Raw genomic sequence first — 16,023 nt, 5'->3', positions numbered from 1 at the left:
CCAATGGAGATTCTTAGAAAAATCTATTTAAAACAAGCATATTTTAGTTTCTGTATGTCTGTGTGTTTTCATTTGAAAAGAATAACTTCTTTAGTATCTCTTGTGTTTCACCACTATGACTAGATGTGTAATTTCTGGAGATAGTTTTGGAACTCATCATGTGAATGGCCACATAGTTTGTTAGCAGGCAGGAAATCCTAAAAAAGTAGGAAGGTTAATTTTATAAATGACAGCTGTACCTTCTATGGTTAAGATCTGTTCAGTATTCAGGCAGTCACAGTACAGTGCTATGTGCTAGAGATCCTTTGCATTAGCTGTTTATCTGATGTTAGGGATGTAGTATAAACATGGGATATTTCACCTTAGCTGCAGGAGCACAGTAATGTATTCTGTGATTCTGTCCTTTTCCCTTCATAGGTGGCCCGGAGCCCTTTAGAGCTAAATTATTAAGCTAATAGTATGTGTGTAAATCATACATAAAGGAGAAATTCCTCTAAATTGGTTGTTCTGTAGGTAGGTGAGTTTTGGTACAAAACAGTTCTGCTCCTTGGATACATCAGTTGTGCCCCTTTAAGGGCAGCATTTAAAGGTAGTGCAGGAGCCAAAACCACAGAGGGGTGAAGTGACTGGTAGCAGTTTGCAAAAGGAATCAGACAACACAATGGATAGAGCCAGAAATAAATCCCACACGGGTTTTCAGGGGGAAAATCTGGTCTAGAAGAGCATCCTGTTCCTGCCTGGAGCAGGGCAGTTCTCAGCTCAGCCTGCCCCTGCTTTGGCCATGCCAGTGGGGGTCTGGGCAGAGTCTGAGAGCCCAGTGCTGTAGGGCTGTGGGTTGAGTGCAGAAGTCAGAGCCCCTTGATGTGAACTGACTGTGGGTGAGGTTCTGACTCTGCTGAGGTGACAGTTCTTCTTCCTGTGTTCAATGGAAGGAACTCATCTTGGCTGTAGCTGGAAATTTCTGCCCAGCCTGTTAGCAGCAAGCACTGGGGCTTTACAGCTATTTTTTAGATAACCACAGGAGAGGGTTGTAAGCAATAAACAAAGAACGGGCAGCTTTTGCAGGCAGTGGGGTGGAAGGTTTTTTCCCCACCTTTGTGTCTCAGTTGCCACTGTAGCCTGACATGTTTTAGCTGATATTTCACAGTACAGCTGCCCTGTAGGCTAGGACTGAAAAGATTTTTGCTTCAGTTCACCATTGAGACAATAGAACAACTTGTGGCTGCCCCAGCCAGATGATTGTGGGTAAATCTATTAGTTGTTCAAGAATGGGATATTAAGAAAAACAAGGAAGAAGGCTTGAAGAATGAGATGAGATACAATAGCAAAGGAGCTGGCTTTGTGATTAGTTTTCTTTCCATAGCAAGAAAATGACCTTCACTGACAAATACCCTTAAGTCCCTGGGTTTGGCTGCCTTTTTTAAGTAAATGACAGATACTGCTGTAGTTTGTTAATTCACTTTCATTTTCTTCTTGTTAATTTATTTTATTTCAACAGACCTTTTCTTGGAACAAAGGGCTGGCTTTTGGTCCACAGTTGGCTTTAAAGTGGACTGGAGTTTGTCCCTAGTGGTACTGCAGTCCTGTTGGAATAAGCATCCTCTTGTCTGAGTGGAACAAAGCAGTGGTTTGGCATGCCTGGAGTGCACATCAGCTCATGTACCAGCTGAACAGTGCAGGCAGGCAGAGGCATGGTCTCACCCTTGAAGAAATGAGTTTAATTGCAGCACAGCATCTTTGTGTCCAAATCAAACAGGAAGTGCAGAAAAAAGCAGAGGTCTCGCTGTAATCTAATCTCTCAAATGGTGCATGCAGGATCTTTCATGGTGGAGGTGGGTGGCTGATGAGCTGCAAACAGTGCTTGTGCCCAAGACTCTCTAAAGGTGGGCTTCAGTGGCAAATCCCTCATGCCAGGGACGCATTGCTTGGTGTGCAGAGTGCTTGGGTGGAGCACACACCTCATCTCCTCTGCTCTCAGCATCACTGCTGCTCCAGGGAATGCTGTCAAGGAGATGAACACAAGCAGGCAGCCTTGTTGGAAGAAGCCTCCTTAAAGGGAAGTGAGGTCTTGTTCAACTGCAGTGGTGAATTTTTAAGCTATAAATTTTAGAGTGGAGTATAAGCCTTAGCCTGCAGAATCCCACTAATAAAGTCACGTGCTCCCCTATAAGAAAAATCTCTTATGGGTTTCCACATAAACACTGTCTCCCTGTGAAACATGAAATGGATGCAACAGTACTTGAATAAATCTCTCTTCAGATATGCACAAGGTTTTACTGTTATGCTCTTCCTTCTCCTAGGGGGAGATGTGAGTTCCAGTCCCCAATAATAAAGTGAGTTTGGATATATCTTTAGAAAACCAAGTCCTGAGCCCTGGCCTCATCTTCTTGAGCAGGTGCCCATTTATGTATTTATAGAGACTGGATATCAGTGAATAGAGTGTGAGGCTCTCCTTGGCTATGGCTGTGTTGCTCATAATTTGGTGTAATGCCACATATTCTTTTTTAGTTTTTAATTAAATATTGTGGAAATTGCCTTCTCAGGAGAAAGCATGTGTTTCTGTTATTTTTTCCTTTTTCTTCTTGTTTGTTTGAAGCACTGTGGTCCAGTAGGGGAGCAGTATGGTTGTCCAAGGAAACAGTCTGTATTTTTAGTATTAAGCATCTAAACATACAGATTTGATTAGCTGTCTTTTAGCTTTATTCTCCTTTCCAGTTCCTGCTTTGTTTCCACAGGGATGCATCCCTGTCTGTAGGCACCCAAGACATGCTGTTTATGGCAGCTGACTATTGGTGTATCCCGTGGCTTTGCTTGGGAGTCCTTGAAATGCCAGTCCAAGTGCATGGTAGCATTACCCAGCTGTTATCCATAGATGATTCAGGAGCTCCATGAGTTTCTGTTGCATAATCAAATGAAGAAACCCTGTGAGGATCTGAGGAGATGGAGGGTGGGTTAGTGAAAACTTTGATAATTTTGTTGGGTTGGTAGCATGCAGAATGATACGTGGTAGTGTTTGGGTAGTAGGACTAATGCATTACTGCAAAGCTGGAACTAGACATGAGCTGCAACTACACGTGGTTTGAAATGCACTTCTCCTTTTTTCAGGTGATGATCAGGCGTAAGAATATTCTTTCCACAGCTTCATGTTCTCAATCTGCATGTCAGTTCTACCTAGAGTTTCTCACTGGGATTATGTAAACTAGAAGTTTAGCCCAAAATCAATATGTAATAATGATATTTTAACTTAGAAACAATTTAACATGAATCCTTTCTGTATTTTGATCTTCTATTGTATGGGAATCATGAGCACTTTGTTCTATATTTGTGCTGCACAGGGCAAGGTTGTGGCAACTCATCAAAGAACTGCTGAACACCCCTGCCCATCTCAGGACTAAATAAGTACTTAAAACAGCATGGGCTGTGGCAGTGTCCTGAAGGGAATATGCAGCTTCAACAAATGGTATTAAAGAAAGAAATCCCTGCTGCAGAGTTAAGTGAGTAGTGCTGGATAGTGACTCAGCAGAAGACAACCCAAGATACGTGTCAAGAATGCATGTGAGAGAAGTTAGTTATGTCATGGCTTCTTAGAAACACTCATAAAGAAGGGACAATAATTGTAATTGGCTTGGTGAAGGAGGATTAAAAGGGGAGAGCTGACAGTTAAATTGCAACTGCTTAGAAAAATACTTTTATTGAGATACATTGTAACAGTCTGAGAAGTAGGAGCATTACATCAGATACACAAATTGGTAAGATTTTTGCGAAATGTTTGGGTGCAGCCCCCTGCAGTTCCCTAGGGTCCTTGCTGGTTGGGGCTGAAACCACAGTTTGACAGCTTGAATATCACTACGGATGTACTGGAAAGTAGATGCAGAGACCAAGTGTGGGAGATGTTGTTTGCCTTTTCAATAGAAAAAAAGTGATGATGCTGATGCTCCCCACTAAGCATGGAAGTGGTACGAATTGCTGTAATTGCGGTGATTCAGAGCTGGGCAGTTCCAGATGGAGGAGAATAATCTCATTTTACAGTCAGTAGGCAGGATATGGAAAATTATGGGCCCTGCATAGCTGTATCCTGGCTGCCTTCCACATCGGTAGTATTTTGCATTGCTGTGTATGCTGTTAACACCTTGGTATATATGAACAGTGCGGTCACAATATAGCTGCTTGGGGAACTATAACTTCGAACTGGGTAAAATTTATGCATGAGATTTCCACTGACAGGGGTGGTTGGGTTTTGGTTGCTTTCTTTTTTCTGATAGAAGATGATTAATTAGGGTAGAAAGGCAGGAAGTTAAAAGGGGTATATGTCTTATTCACCTATGCAGCTGGCATACTTGCTTTTTGGGTGTATGGTATTAAAACAGGATGTGGAAGTAATACAGAAGATCGCTCAGAAAGAGGTTTCCACATATTTGTACTGCAACCTCCAAAGACATTCAGCAAACCTGGCAGCTTCTCTGCTGCCAGTGGCATTGCTGCCATGTTGAGGGGGGTGGCCCTGGACAGCCACATTTCAATAGCTCTGACATGCAAATTGTGATCACAGCTTTTGGGGCTCTGCTCGCAGCTGTAATTAAAAGGCCTCTTAAATGAAAATGGAAAACACTACAATAAAAAGACTCTGCTTTGTCTTAGAGCTCAACTAAAAGAACTTTTAACTACCTATAAGGTTAGTGGGCCTTTAATAGATTTTATTCTCTGTTCAGTTTTTATCCTGCAGGTGTCTAAGGTTGAATTGACACATTATTAATTACCATGGACACCATCAAGCAGCCTGTGAAGACATCCTCACAGTTACTCTCATTCCTATTGGAAGCATTCCTGGAATATAAACTTCTTAGTATAGCCCTTTTTAATGCTTTTCCTGAAGCAAAGAGCAAACCCTTCAAAAATCTTTGCAGATGTTACTTTACGTTTTAATATTCCTCAGTCCTACACATCATGCAACCTGTGGTCTGTGTGGAATTATGGCAACTTACAAATGATTGAACAAGATGATATGCAGGAAAGCCTTATTCCCTTCATGGAATCCTGAATCACCTTTCAAGAACTGCTGCTTAAAGGTGTTCCTTGGTTAATGTGAAAAGTCTCAGGTGTGGCCAGCATATGGTTTGGCTGGGGAGTGTAAATGCAATCCCATCTGCAAACAGTAATTACAACTCTTTCAAAAGATTTTGAATGGCATAAATTATCCATAGTTTCGACTTCTTTGAGAACATGAGATAAAATGCTGGGGTTTGTGTGTGAGAAACTGAGCAGTGCCATAAATGACTTTCTGACGATTTTTAGTGTGGTTTTTCACACGTAATGTAAGGGGTTTTGGCAAGTGGAGCTTTGGCAAGACGCTGTGGCAGTAACCTCCCAAACTGCCAAGTGAGTTTTGACACAGCTTATCTGGCAAATCTGCAGTGTCTACAGAAGGGTTTTCAGGCTGGTGGCATAAGTAGATTTCAGGTTGAGCAAATTAGCTGACAAAATGGATTCTGAAGGTTGCTGTGTTACACTGAGAGGTCTCTGCCATGGACAAAAGAAGTGACAAATAGCTTTCCTTGAAACAAATGCCAGCCACAAACTGTAAATCAGCCAGCAGGGGGGTATAGCTACTGGATAGTCTAATTTCTCTCCTGAGAGAAAGAATGTCACATTAAGAAAGCTGAAGTTTGATCTTCCACAGGCCACTTGGACTCTAAAATTGGCACACGAAGCAGTTGTTGAGGTTTGTGGTTTCTTGGTTTGGTTGGGTATTTTAAATTCTGAAAAGTTAAAGCCCCTGCTGGCAAAGCCTGTCTCAGTATGCCATCTGTCCATCAGTTCTTTTTATTCCACCAAAAGCCTGACTTTTACCTCTTCTCTCAGTCTTTCTCTTTAGTTCAGAATAACTGCAGCTGCCCTTTAGTCAGTGACTAAGTTCAGAGTGAACTGAGCTGTTCTGCCCCTCCTGTAGCACCATGAGCTCTTCCCTGTGATGAATGTGACACATTCAACTGCAGCATAGGTTGGAGTACTGAAAATCCACTTTTAAATGTCAGAGCAATGTAAACTTTTATATTATCAGTAAATAATTCCAAAATTCTCCTTACTGTTGGCAGCTGCTTTAAGAGTGAAGGAATGTCTTGGATGTAATTACACTATCAGGGTTTGATTAGTTCTGCTTAGCCAATCAACTATGTAATACTTCTTATCTGTGGAACAGTTATTTAGTTAACTGGCCACATGTTTTGTCTTGTAACTTTTTTAATGTCCAGCTAAACCTGTGAGAGTTAGGGTAGCACTTCATTTACTGGCATTTTAAATTGTTCAGATACGCTGAAGTGGAAGATAACCTAAATGTTACTTCTGTCCAGGAGAGTATTTGTAGAGGTGAATGGTTCACTGGAAGTGGCTGTAAGAGACCCCATAATGTGGGTACACCTTTGCTAGGATGTTAGGAGGTTTTTTTATTGTAGTGAAACTCTGGGTGGATGGGAACATCTTTTGTTGCAGCTGAAAAGATAATTCATTCTGAATTACTGTGCATTTAGTGAGTACATTGCACGTCTGAAATGTGCATTGCTGCCTGCAGAAGCAATGTGCAATGTGTTATACCTGTGCTGCTCTGGCCACTCTGCATCAGCTTCTGCTGATGGGTCTCCATCTGAACTCCACTCCTGAAATTATTACTCCTTCACCACTGAAGCACGTCAGGCTCCTGAGAGCAAACTTGTGATGTTTATGCAGCCCTCAGGTGTTCACTGTTTATGTAACTCACAAACCAAAAGCTGTAGGTTGCCTACAAAGGCTCACAGGCAGCAATCTTCTTTTGTGTTAGGGCTATAAAGCAGAGTAGGGGTTATTAGGGTTATTTCATTTGTTTCATGTAACTTACTAAGAAAACTAGAAAGGACAGGAAAAGGTTCTCCTGGCAGTTCCAGAGAACACATTACTGGAGATAGTAAGTAGTTTTCTCCATTGCTCATTTGCTAGTGGAGAGATGCTTGCCTGAACAAGGGCCAGAAGTGGAAGTGGTAATCATTAAACAAGCAAATCCACCAGTTGTGCTCTCCAAAAAAAATCATGAGAGAACATACTTCCCAGTTCTGAGAGGGGCTAAGTCCCCTGTGCAGAGGGCAGGGGTTATACTTGCTGCTCTGGGATGAGGGTACTCAGCACTTAACAGAATCTCACATGGTCAAGTGCAGAATTTGTGCTTCTGGGCATGGGAACTGGGATCTGCAAATTTCACCCCTATCTGCAGAGCTATTCAGACACAACATTATGAATGTCCAGAATAGCAGATAGTGGTTAACTGTTTTTAAAAATGGGTCAGAAGTTCCTGTTGTTCCCCTGAGGTTTTTTTGAGATATATTCCTTTCTGTTCCAGCAGCTGAGAAAGTAACTCTCCAAATTAGTCACTTTGGTTAATTTGTAGATTCTCTCTAGTCAATCAATTGCCTAGGAAAGAAAAATGTTGTTATGTGTCAATTGCCATTGTTTTTTTTTTTTCTTCTTCTTTTTCTTTAGGTGAACATGTTTGTGGAAGGATTCCATGATGCTATTCTTCTTTATGCTCTAGCTTTACAGGAAGTCCTGAAGATCGGTTTCAGTAAGAAAGATGGGGAAAAAATTGTTCAACAAACTCGGAACAGAACATATGAAGGTAAGAGTTAATATGGAATTCCAGCTGTCAGAATAAAAAACCTTCAGGTCTTTGTTCTGTGCAAAGTAAAGAGCCATGCCTATTCCACTCCTAAGAGAGAGGAAAGCAAAAACATGTGAAACCATGTGCATCTTTAAGGCTGGCTCACATATCTCACCAGTCTGTCTTTTTTGTGCATCAGCTGTTGAGGTCTTGACTCAGTTTAAAAAATTCTTAACAATTTAATGACCCTCTCTGATGTTGTAAAGAAATACCAATAATTTTCTCAGGCTCCTTCTTTGTTTTTGAAAAGATTACAGCTTCTCACTTTGCTCATGTTCATCTATTAGCTCTCAGATTGCCTCATTTTTTCCATTTCACTTTTTTATCTTGAAAGCCTGGGAATGGATAGACGCAAGCAGGTGCCAGGGTTTGGGTTATTTTGTGTTTCTCAATGGGATTCCTTTGGGCCCTAGAAGGGTTTCCCCCAGCCTCCTTTCAGGAGCTGTGTGTGTTGTCTCAGAGGCAGCAGCTGAACACCACTGTGCCTTTCTGTGCCTAATCATCGAGCTGCAATTCTGCAGTGGAACTGGCACTTGTGTGTCACCTTTCTGATGCAAAGCAATGCAGATGCTTTTGCCAGGTAAGAATTGTAAAAAAGAAACTGAAGATTATTGATTTCATCTGTCATCTCTTTAAAATATTTCCATCCATCTCATATGATAGTCCAATCATTTGATGTAGGACTGGCAAGATTTCCTGTGGAAATGCCTGAGAGAAGGAAACATTTCCCCTAGATAAGAAGTGAATGATTCATCTGAATGTGTAAGAAAAACCTCAGTGGCCAGGTTCTCAGCTCTAAGAACACATTGGACATAGTAGGAAGGCAAGAAGGGCTGCAGCTCCAAACCAATTTTCTGTTCTCAAATTTTGGTGTGAACATGAGGCAAAAGAATACTCAGGGCAGCTTAAGGGAGCACTTAAGCACTTTAAAGCAAGGGATTGCTTTAAAATATGCTGGTTGCAATCATCCCATAAGCAGCCCTGCACCATCTGTGGGTTGTGCTTGGAATCCCACTCTATCTCTTCATATCTGCGGCTCCCCAAAACACTCTGTTTTAAAAGGAAGGGAATCTGGTGTCTAAGGATTTGCCTCTCTGATTGTGCTGTGCATGATCAGATGCCCCAGCACAGCTTGTGCTTGCTCTTCTTCCTGTGCTCCAGGTAACCACCAGCTGGTGTGCCCATGCTTCCTTTGTAGTACATGTACTCCACGTGGGCTACATGGCTGGTTCTCACACCTTGCTTGTAAAACCTGGGAGGAGGAAACAATGTTCTCTTCCCCCACCTATGAAAACCAGATTGTTGCTGGTGGCTGACCTGTTCCACCTATTCTGAAAACGTAGCTTGGGCTGCAGCTGAGGGTGCAGTTGGTCACAGTTCTTGTAAGCCATATGCCTTTTCCTCCCTGTGGCAGTACTTTGCTGGACATAAAATTGATGTTGAAAGAGGCCTTTAACTCAGTGTCTTGAAGTCCAGTCCCTTAAGGAAGATCATGTCCCTTTATTTTGCCTGTGACCCCCTCTTTGCAGTGGATGCAGCATCAGAGAGCACAGTTCATGCACACCCATCAGGTTCTGCTGCAGGACTGAAGCTTTGTAGTTCCCTTTGACTTTGGCAGGCCTTGATAATGAGAAATCCACTTTCACTAATGACTTTAATTTAACTTCTGACAAGTAGATATCTGATTGTCTTGGCACCTCATTTTACAGCCTGCTGTGATTTATCAGGACTCCCAACAGAATGTAGATGCTGCTTCCTGCAGAATTCCAGCTGCCTGGCACAGCTGCACAGACATTATGGGCTTAGGAAGGGATAAGGCCGAGGTGATCAAAGGATTTCTTAGTGTTAAAGACAGCATGGTATAACTTCAGGGCACCTCTGGTGGAGAGTATTTGCTATTCATTGGCATTTCCTCTGGGTAAGTAGCAAAATTTTTTTGTAGGTAGGTATCTCACGTAAAAAAACAGAAAGAAAGTTGAGATAAAATCATTCCACCTTCATGCAAATGCAATTCTTCATTAAGGTTGTTTCAAAATTTCCTACCTCTGTTACTTGAGAAAACTGCAGAAAATGGCAACTTTTAAAATTTGTATTTCTGATTCAGATGAAAAATTGAAAAATTAATCTTTTCTGAAAAAAAATCCCACAGGAACGCCAGGTTTCAATTCTAGTACCTCTTCGCAAAAACAGAGTTATGGTTTTCTTAGGTCACAAAAGTATCTGTTCCAATTAGTACCTCCTGTCAGATCCAGAATCCAAACTGATGTGTAAATGGGGACATCACAGTTCTTCAGAGTGGCCTCTTCTTTCAGTGTCTCACAGCCAGGTGCTTGTTACACCCATTTGATTTCCCTGCAGTAATTGAATTGACCATGGCTTCGTTACTCTGTTGTTGTAATGAAATAGGTGCTTGACAATAATCTTCGATTACCACTACGTATTTTGAAAACCACAGCAAGCTGAAATGTTCCTGACCTCACTAAATCTGAACAGGTACAGAATAAATGGAGGTGTGTTAAGTCTGTTGCACACTCACTATCACTGGGCATGTTGGAGGAAATTTATACTTTGAATATCAGACCTCTCTTTTCTGACTGGCACCGAGAGGCTGAATCTCCATGGCTTTGTGCCTGCTCTAGGCATGCATGTGGTGTAACATGGATGTACAATGATACCTGTTTGCCTTGCTTGGGTGTAATTGGCTGTGTTCGGTGTCAGGCAGTGGAGGACCACATTTGGGCATATCTGAGGTGAAAAAGTGTATCAGTAGTCTTAAGACGTCTTCACCATAGTTAATTAGTATTGTTTGATGGATTTTAAGAACCTGTTTGACTTGCACCTTGAGAATTTGAAGCCAAGCTTTTTGTACACAAGGACATACATGTAAAAAGAAGTCTAGATTGAATCCAAGGATGTGTTCATTTCCCATGGCAGATCAAACAAGTTGCCCCAGTGAGGCTGTGCAGTTTCAGTCCTTGGAGATTTTGGAGAGCAGATAAAACCTTGGGCATTCTCTTGGGGGACTCTGCTCTGAGCTGGAGGTTGGGCTCAACATCTCAAAAGCCCCTTCAAACTTGACATATCCTATGAATCAATGAGTCCCAGTTTCCCCAAAGCTTTCCAGAAATTGTGAAACAGGAAAGTGGAATGGGGCTCTAAGATTTATAAAGCAAACTGTGCATATTACGTTGTTAATCTGAAGTAGATGAACGCAGGGCTTAGTGCATATGGAGTGCAGGTGGTGCCCTTGGCCATGCCATCTCCAGTGTCCCATTAGGTGGGATCAGCATTGGACTGGTTATATGGGTGCAGCAGCCCCTTCAGCCTGTGGGAACTACGCCTCTGCCTCTGTGTCCACTGCAGCATACGAGCTGGACTCTCTTCAATGAGGCATCATCAGATATTTCGGGAATAGGCTCTCTGTAAATAATTCACGTTAAATGTATTTGTGTTGTAATCCTACATGCTTGGTTTTGGATTCGATTTTTCTCACGTATTCTCCAGTTTCACACGTTTAATATTTAAAAAGAAATGTTAAGAATTCAGGAATGCAGACACTGAGATGAAATTACAATTTCTTCTGGAATGCCAACAAAAATGCAGGGAGACTGATGAGATTTCCTGTCATATCGGTCTGTAAAAACCTGTCCACTGTTTTCATGTTTTGCTTGGAAAGGCTCAATATTTTAACTAATTAATCTTCTGATTCCTCACATGCCATTCTTTAGGCATTGCAGGGCAGGTGTCCATTGATGCCAATGGAGACAGATATGGGGATTTCTCTGTGATTGGAATGACAGACCCGGAGGCAGGCACACAGGAGGTAAGGAAATAAACACGATTGCAATTGGCCACTGATGAATTAGTAATTCAGTGTAAAGTAACATGATATCATCTCTTTACTTGGTGGCTTAATCTTATCAACTTAAAGACCAAATCCCTTCTGAAAATAGCTATCTCGAAGTAGTTATAATTTGTTTTTTAAACTTCCTTCTTTTCTTTAACAGTACAACTTCACATGATGCTAGCCTTTAGCTAAAGATTGAATTCTCAAAAGCTGCTTGGCTAAGCACCGCAAATTTTGAATATGAGGAATTATTGTTTAAAAATGAGCAAAACTTTTTATTTAATGTTGGGATGAAAGATTAATCTTACAGGGATGCACAAGTTGTGCTGATGTGTTAACACAGCAAGTGCAGGTATTTAAATCTTATGCTGTGGTCAGCCACAAGCAGGAGTGCAGACCTTGCCTGCCTTGATGGTCAGGCGGACATTCCTGAGTGCCTTCTTTTCAGTGTTTAAGAAACATTTTAATCAGATGCTCCATATGTACCAGATAGGTTATGCCACTGGATGTAGAAATATTGGGAGAGATGGACTGTGAAAAGGTGTGAGAGACAGCACCAGCTGCACACAGAGAATAACACGTCTGGGCTGAGTACATGCAGTGCCCTAAGTCCCCCTGCGGTGGATGCATTTGTTAGTGGAAAATCAGCATCAGCCTCAGCTTTGCTGGTCTCCCTGATTTCAACAAGCTCAAACCAAAAGTAGCAATATCTGAGCTGGACATTTCAATGTGTAGTTTTGAGTCCAGTGAAGTTACATTGTTGTTGGTACTGCAGCAGAGAAAAATTCAAGGAGCCCTTTTAAAAGTGTGAGGATGTCTTTTGTGTAAAGGTGATAGAAAAACTACACCAGTAAACTGCTGACACTCCCAGGGGCAGTAGGAGTGAAAAATGGTTGGGATAACTTTGGTGTGAACAATCTATCTTTCTTCTGTTTGCTCAGCCCAGTAGCTTTTTATCTCATTTATCAATTTAATTTCCCTCTCTTACTATTCCTTCCACTGCTCTTTCACTTGCAATTTAAACTACCTATTTTTTGAATGTTACATTTATTCTTTTAACTTATTGTGGAATTTCCTTCTACTTCATTAGGTGCATAAATATACAAGTAATTAATATTTTACACATGATTACTTACTACTTTTGTCTGCCATATAATTTCTACCTTCATGCCTCACTCTAATAACATTGTTTCTTCGATAACTTGTTCTATTCATCCGGATGATTCTTTTGTGTGTATGAGAATGTTTCTCAGCTGAACTGTGACAGATGGATGGGTGTTTGGGCAGAGCTGTTTTCCCAGGTCTATTCACAGAATTTATAGCTAGAGGAAAACCTGGATTTCCTAGTTTGACCTCTGCTGTATTAGACACAGGCAGGATTCTTAACCTTTATGGAGCTCCATAGTTCATACATGACTAAAGCTTATGCTGTAACAGGCATTTATTTTTTGTTTGGAGATACTGAAAGGACTGCCTTGCTGGTGCCCTCAATATTTGTTCCACAAATCAACCGCTCCTGGTCTTCAAAAATCTATATCCTACTTCTGATCTGAATCCATGTGGCTCCTGCTTTTAGCTTTTTGTTCTGAAACCATTCTGCTTATTTTCTTATTTAGTAAGTCATGCTAGTAGAGGTCTCACCCACTCCTGCTTGATGAATTAAACAATCTCCTAATATTATACTGCCTCTAATGGTCTCTATTTTTTCCAGTTTACTGGATTTGCCTTAATTTTTGGACAAATGTTGAACACATTCATTCTACAAAGGATTTGTATCCCAGTTTCAGCTGTGAGAGAAATAAGTGTCTTTATTTAGTGTAAAATATACCTTTGTGTATTTAGGCAGAGCAAACATTCTTTGAAGTCATTGGCTTCAAAATGAAATTCAGGTGAAAGATTTGAAGAGGCTATCCATGAGTTCTAAACCTAGTGCATTAATATCTGTTTTTGGGAGGACAAATAGATCTATTGATGTGCTTCTGCTATTGCTTCTGACCACTTCAGTGTCACAATATATGGTCCTGCTGCTGTACATAGGTGTTTTTAGACATATTGCTGCGGTAGACTCCACATAGGTTATCTTGAAAGTGCTGAAGACAGGGCTGAAATTCTGAAGTGCTTTTATGAATTAGTATGAAAAAAACCAGTCTCTTACCCCCAGCACCCACAAGTCCTTCTGGTCAGAGCTGCTCTGAGTCTGTTCATGCCCAGTCAGGACTTATGTCTAGCTTAAGCTGGGTGACTATCCTGAGCACTCAAGTCACTATGGAGAAAATGAATAAAAGCTCAGGGAGAGTAGGACAAATAGAAGAAGGTTAAAAAGCTTTTATAAACTGGATTTATGTAGAAGAGAAGCCTGAGGGTAGAATCAGATAAGAGCCTGTGACTATGTAAAGCAGTGTTTCAAAAAGGAAGGGTTCCTATGACCACTGACAATTTGGTAACAAGTGATGGAAAATTACAAAAAAAGAATTTTATGTTACATGCTAAGGAAAGCAACTGACAGTAAGGCTGGCTAAATTCCAGAATAATTGGTGCAGAAATTGTGAAGTCTCCATCTTTGAAGGCTTTCCTGGACAGATTAGATAAACATCTGTCAGGAATGCTTTTGTTCAGCTGATTCTGCCCTAGGGCAGGCCATGCCCTATATATAACCTCCCACAGACCCTTTCAGCCCTCCTATCTGACATTCAACATCATGCCACAGCAGTCCAGTGAGTGAGTGATGCTTCTCTCCTGTTTGTTTCCCTTCTCTGAGTTGAAAATATTTTCATCCCTTTCTTGCTTTGCATAGGTGATTGGGGACTACTTTGGAAAGGAGGGGCGGTTTGAAATTCGACCGAATGTGAAATACCCCTGGAGCCACGGCAGGCTGCGCCTCGATGAAAGCCGAGTTTCAGAGCACACCAACAACACACCGTGTAAATCATGTAAGTTTAGTGACTTAATGCCTCTGCACCAGCTCCAAAGAGGAGAGTCCATGAGTTGCTGCAACATAATGGGCCATATTAAATTGTGCAGCACTGTTGGCCAGCTGAGATATGGTGACTGGCTCTCTCTCTCCCCCAACTGCTTGGGAGGTTTAGGTCTGACAGCCATGGGTACTACATGGTCTGAATCATTTCCCTGAATTTAAACAGTAACAGTAATCATGCACAGGCCAAAGCCCTGGAGGCTTTAGGTCTTTGCAGGAGCCTTTTAGCCAGAAAGAGGGATGTAACTGAAACCCCAGGAAAGAATAATCACACTGAAAATTTGCAGCTGTGCCGGTGGGAGCAGCATTCTCCCAGTGCAGAATGATTTTCAGTGTTATGAGAGGGCACTGTGGGGGGCTCAGTAGGCTGAGGAGGAGTGAATACGATTGAATGGGGTGACATCTGTGAATTCAGAAGGCTGAGACTACCCTCCAGAGGGCAGGTTTCCATTCTTCCCAGCATACTTGACATCACAGACCATGTTGTAGTGAGTAGGACACTGCAGGGAGATTGGGGTAGGAGGATACTGGTGCCTCAGTGACAAAAGGTGGCCTTAACTTTTCACAGGAGACAAATTGCTAGTCCTGCAGTGAAAAGGTAACTCCAGCCTGATAATTCTTGAACCCTTGAAAAACTGGTGTGAACACAGACAGTCTGCTTCAGTGTGGTGTAGCTATGTGCCTCCTTCCTTTTGTTCAGATGGAATCCCTTCCAAGGGTCAGGGATGAAGGTAAAGGAGGGAGCAGTTTGAGTTCCTTCTCTGTTCCTTTCCACAAACCCAGGTGGGAATGGAAGTGGGAGCAGACTACATGCACATGAAAATGCCATTGTTCTTCAGGAGCCCAGAGACAGTCCCAGTTTGAGCTCCCCTTCAGCCACTTTGTCCATGTTCTGCCTCTGTTGAGATTTAAGCAAGTCAAAAGTCATATGGCTTTAACTTAAAACAACATATCTTCAGGAAATTAGAAAAAAATTGAGGAGCTGTTGGATAATCATAGTCCTTTTAATAAACCTGGGTGATAGAGGGTTATGATTCTAATCCAGGTAAGATGGGCTTGTTTCTGTTACAGTGACTCAAGGCATATTCTGTGCTGATTCCCATTATGTGCATCACTGTAACCATGGTCAGTGTTATGGTTCAGACCAAGCTGTCCAGCCCAGTTACCTAACAATATTCCCTTGTGTCACATCTCCAGAATTGTGCCTTCATCTGACACTGATCTGGAGGCTTTTTCAGGCCCAAGGAAAGCAAGGACAAAAAGTAAACATGCAGACATTGGAACGGGTTCCCATGGAGTCCTGAGCTCTGAAAGGCTTTAGTTATTATCTAATGTTGGACACTAATTTCCTAATTGTGTGTATTTTCCAATACATGAATGCAGATAGTTCTCAATATAAACCCTGATTGTTTATTTTTCCCCTTTTTAAGCAGGTGGTCTAGGAGAATCAGCAGTTACAGGAATCGTTGTGGGCGCCTTGCTTGGAGCAGGATTGCTAATGGCTTTTTACTTCTTCAGGTT

The 16,023-nt window shown here is 41.8% G+C and overlaps 1 protein-coding gene across 1 annotated transcript in view; it reads left to right on the top strand.

Moving 5' to 3' along the window:
* The window catches only part of NPR3 (natriuretic peptide receptor 3), a gene marked incomplete at its 5' end in the record, with an annotated part of 44,284 nt that overhangs the window by 18,462 nt on the left and 9,799 nt on the right, over nucleotides 1-16,023 (top strand). The window contains 4 exons of the mRNA XM_084225909.1: nucleotides 7,504-7,639; nucleotides 11,410-11,504; nucleotides 14,323-14,458; nucleotides 15,933-16,020. Coding sequence (XP_084082035.1) covers nucleotides 7,504-7,639; nucleotides 11,410-11,504; nucleotides 14,323-14,458; nucleotides 15,933-16,020 — 455 coding nt within the window. The remainder of the gene's footprint in view (nucleotides 1-7,503; nucleotides 7,640-11,409; nucleotides 11,505-14,322; nucleotides 14,459-15,932; nucleotides 16,021-16,023) is intronic.

The sequence above is a fragment of the Fringilla coelebs genome (genome assembly GCF_963513975.1).
Source record: "Fringilla coelebs genome assembly, chromosome: Z".
NCBI classification, from domain to species: domain Eukaryota; kingdom Metazoa; phylum Chordata; class Aves; order Passeriformes; family Fringillidae; genus Fringilla; species Fringilla coelebs.
Note: the sequence above shows the minus strand (reverse complement) of the source record. Positions and strands in the feature narration are given on the sequence as shown.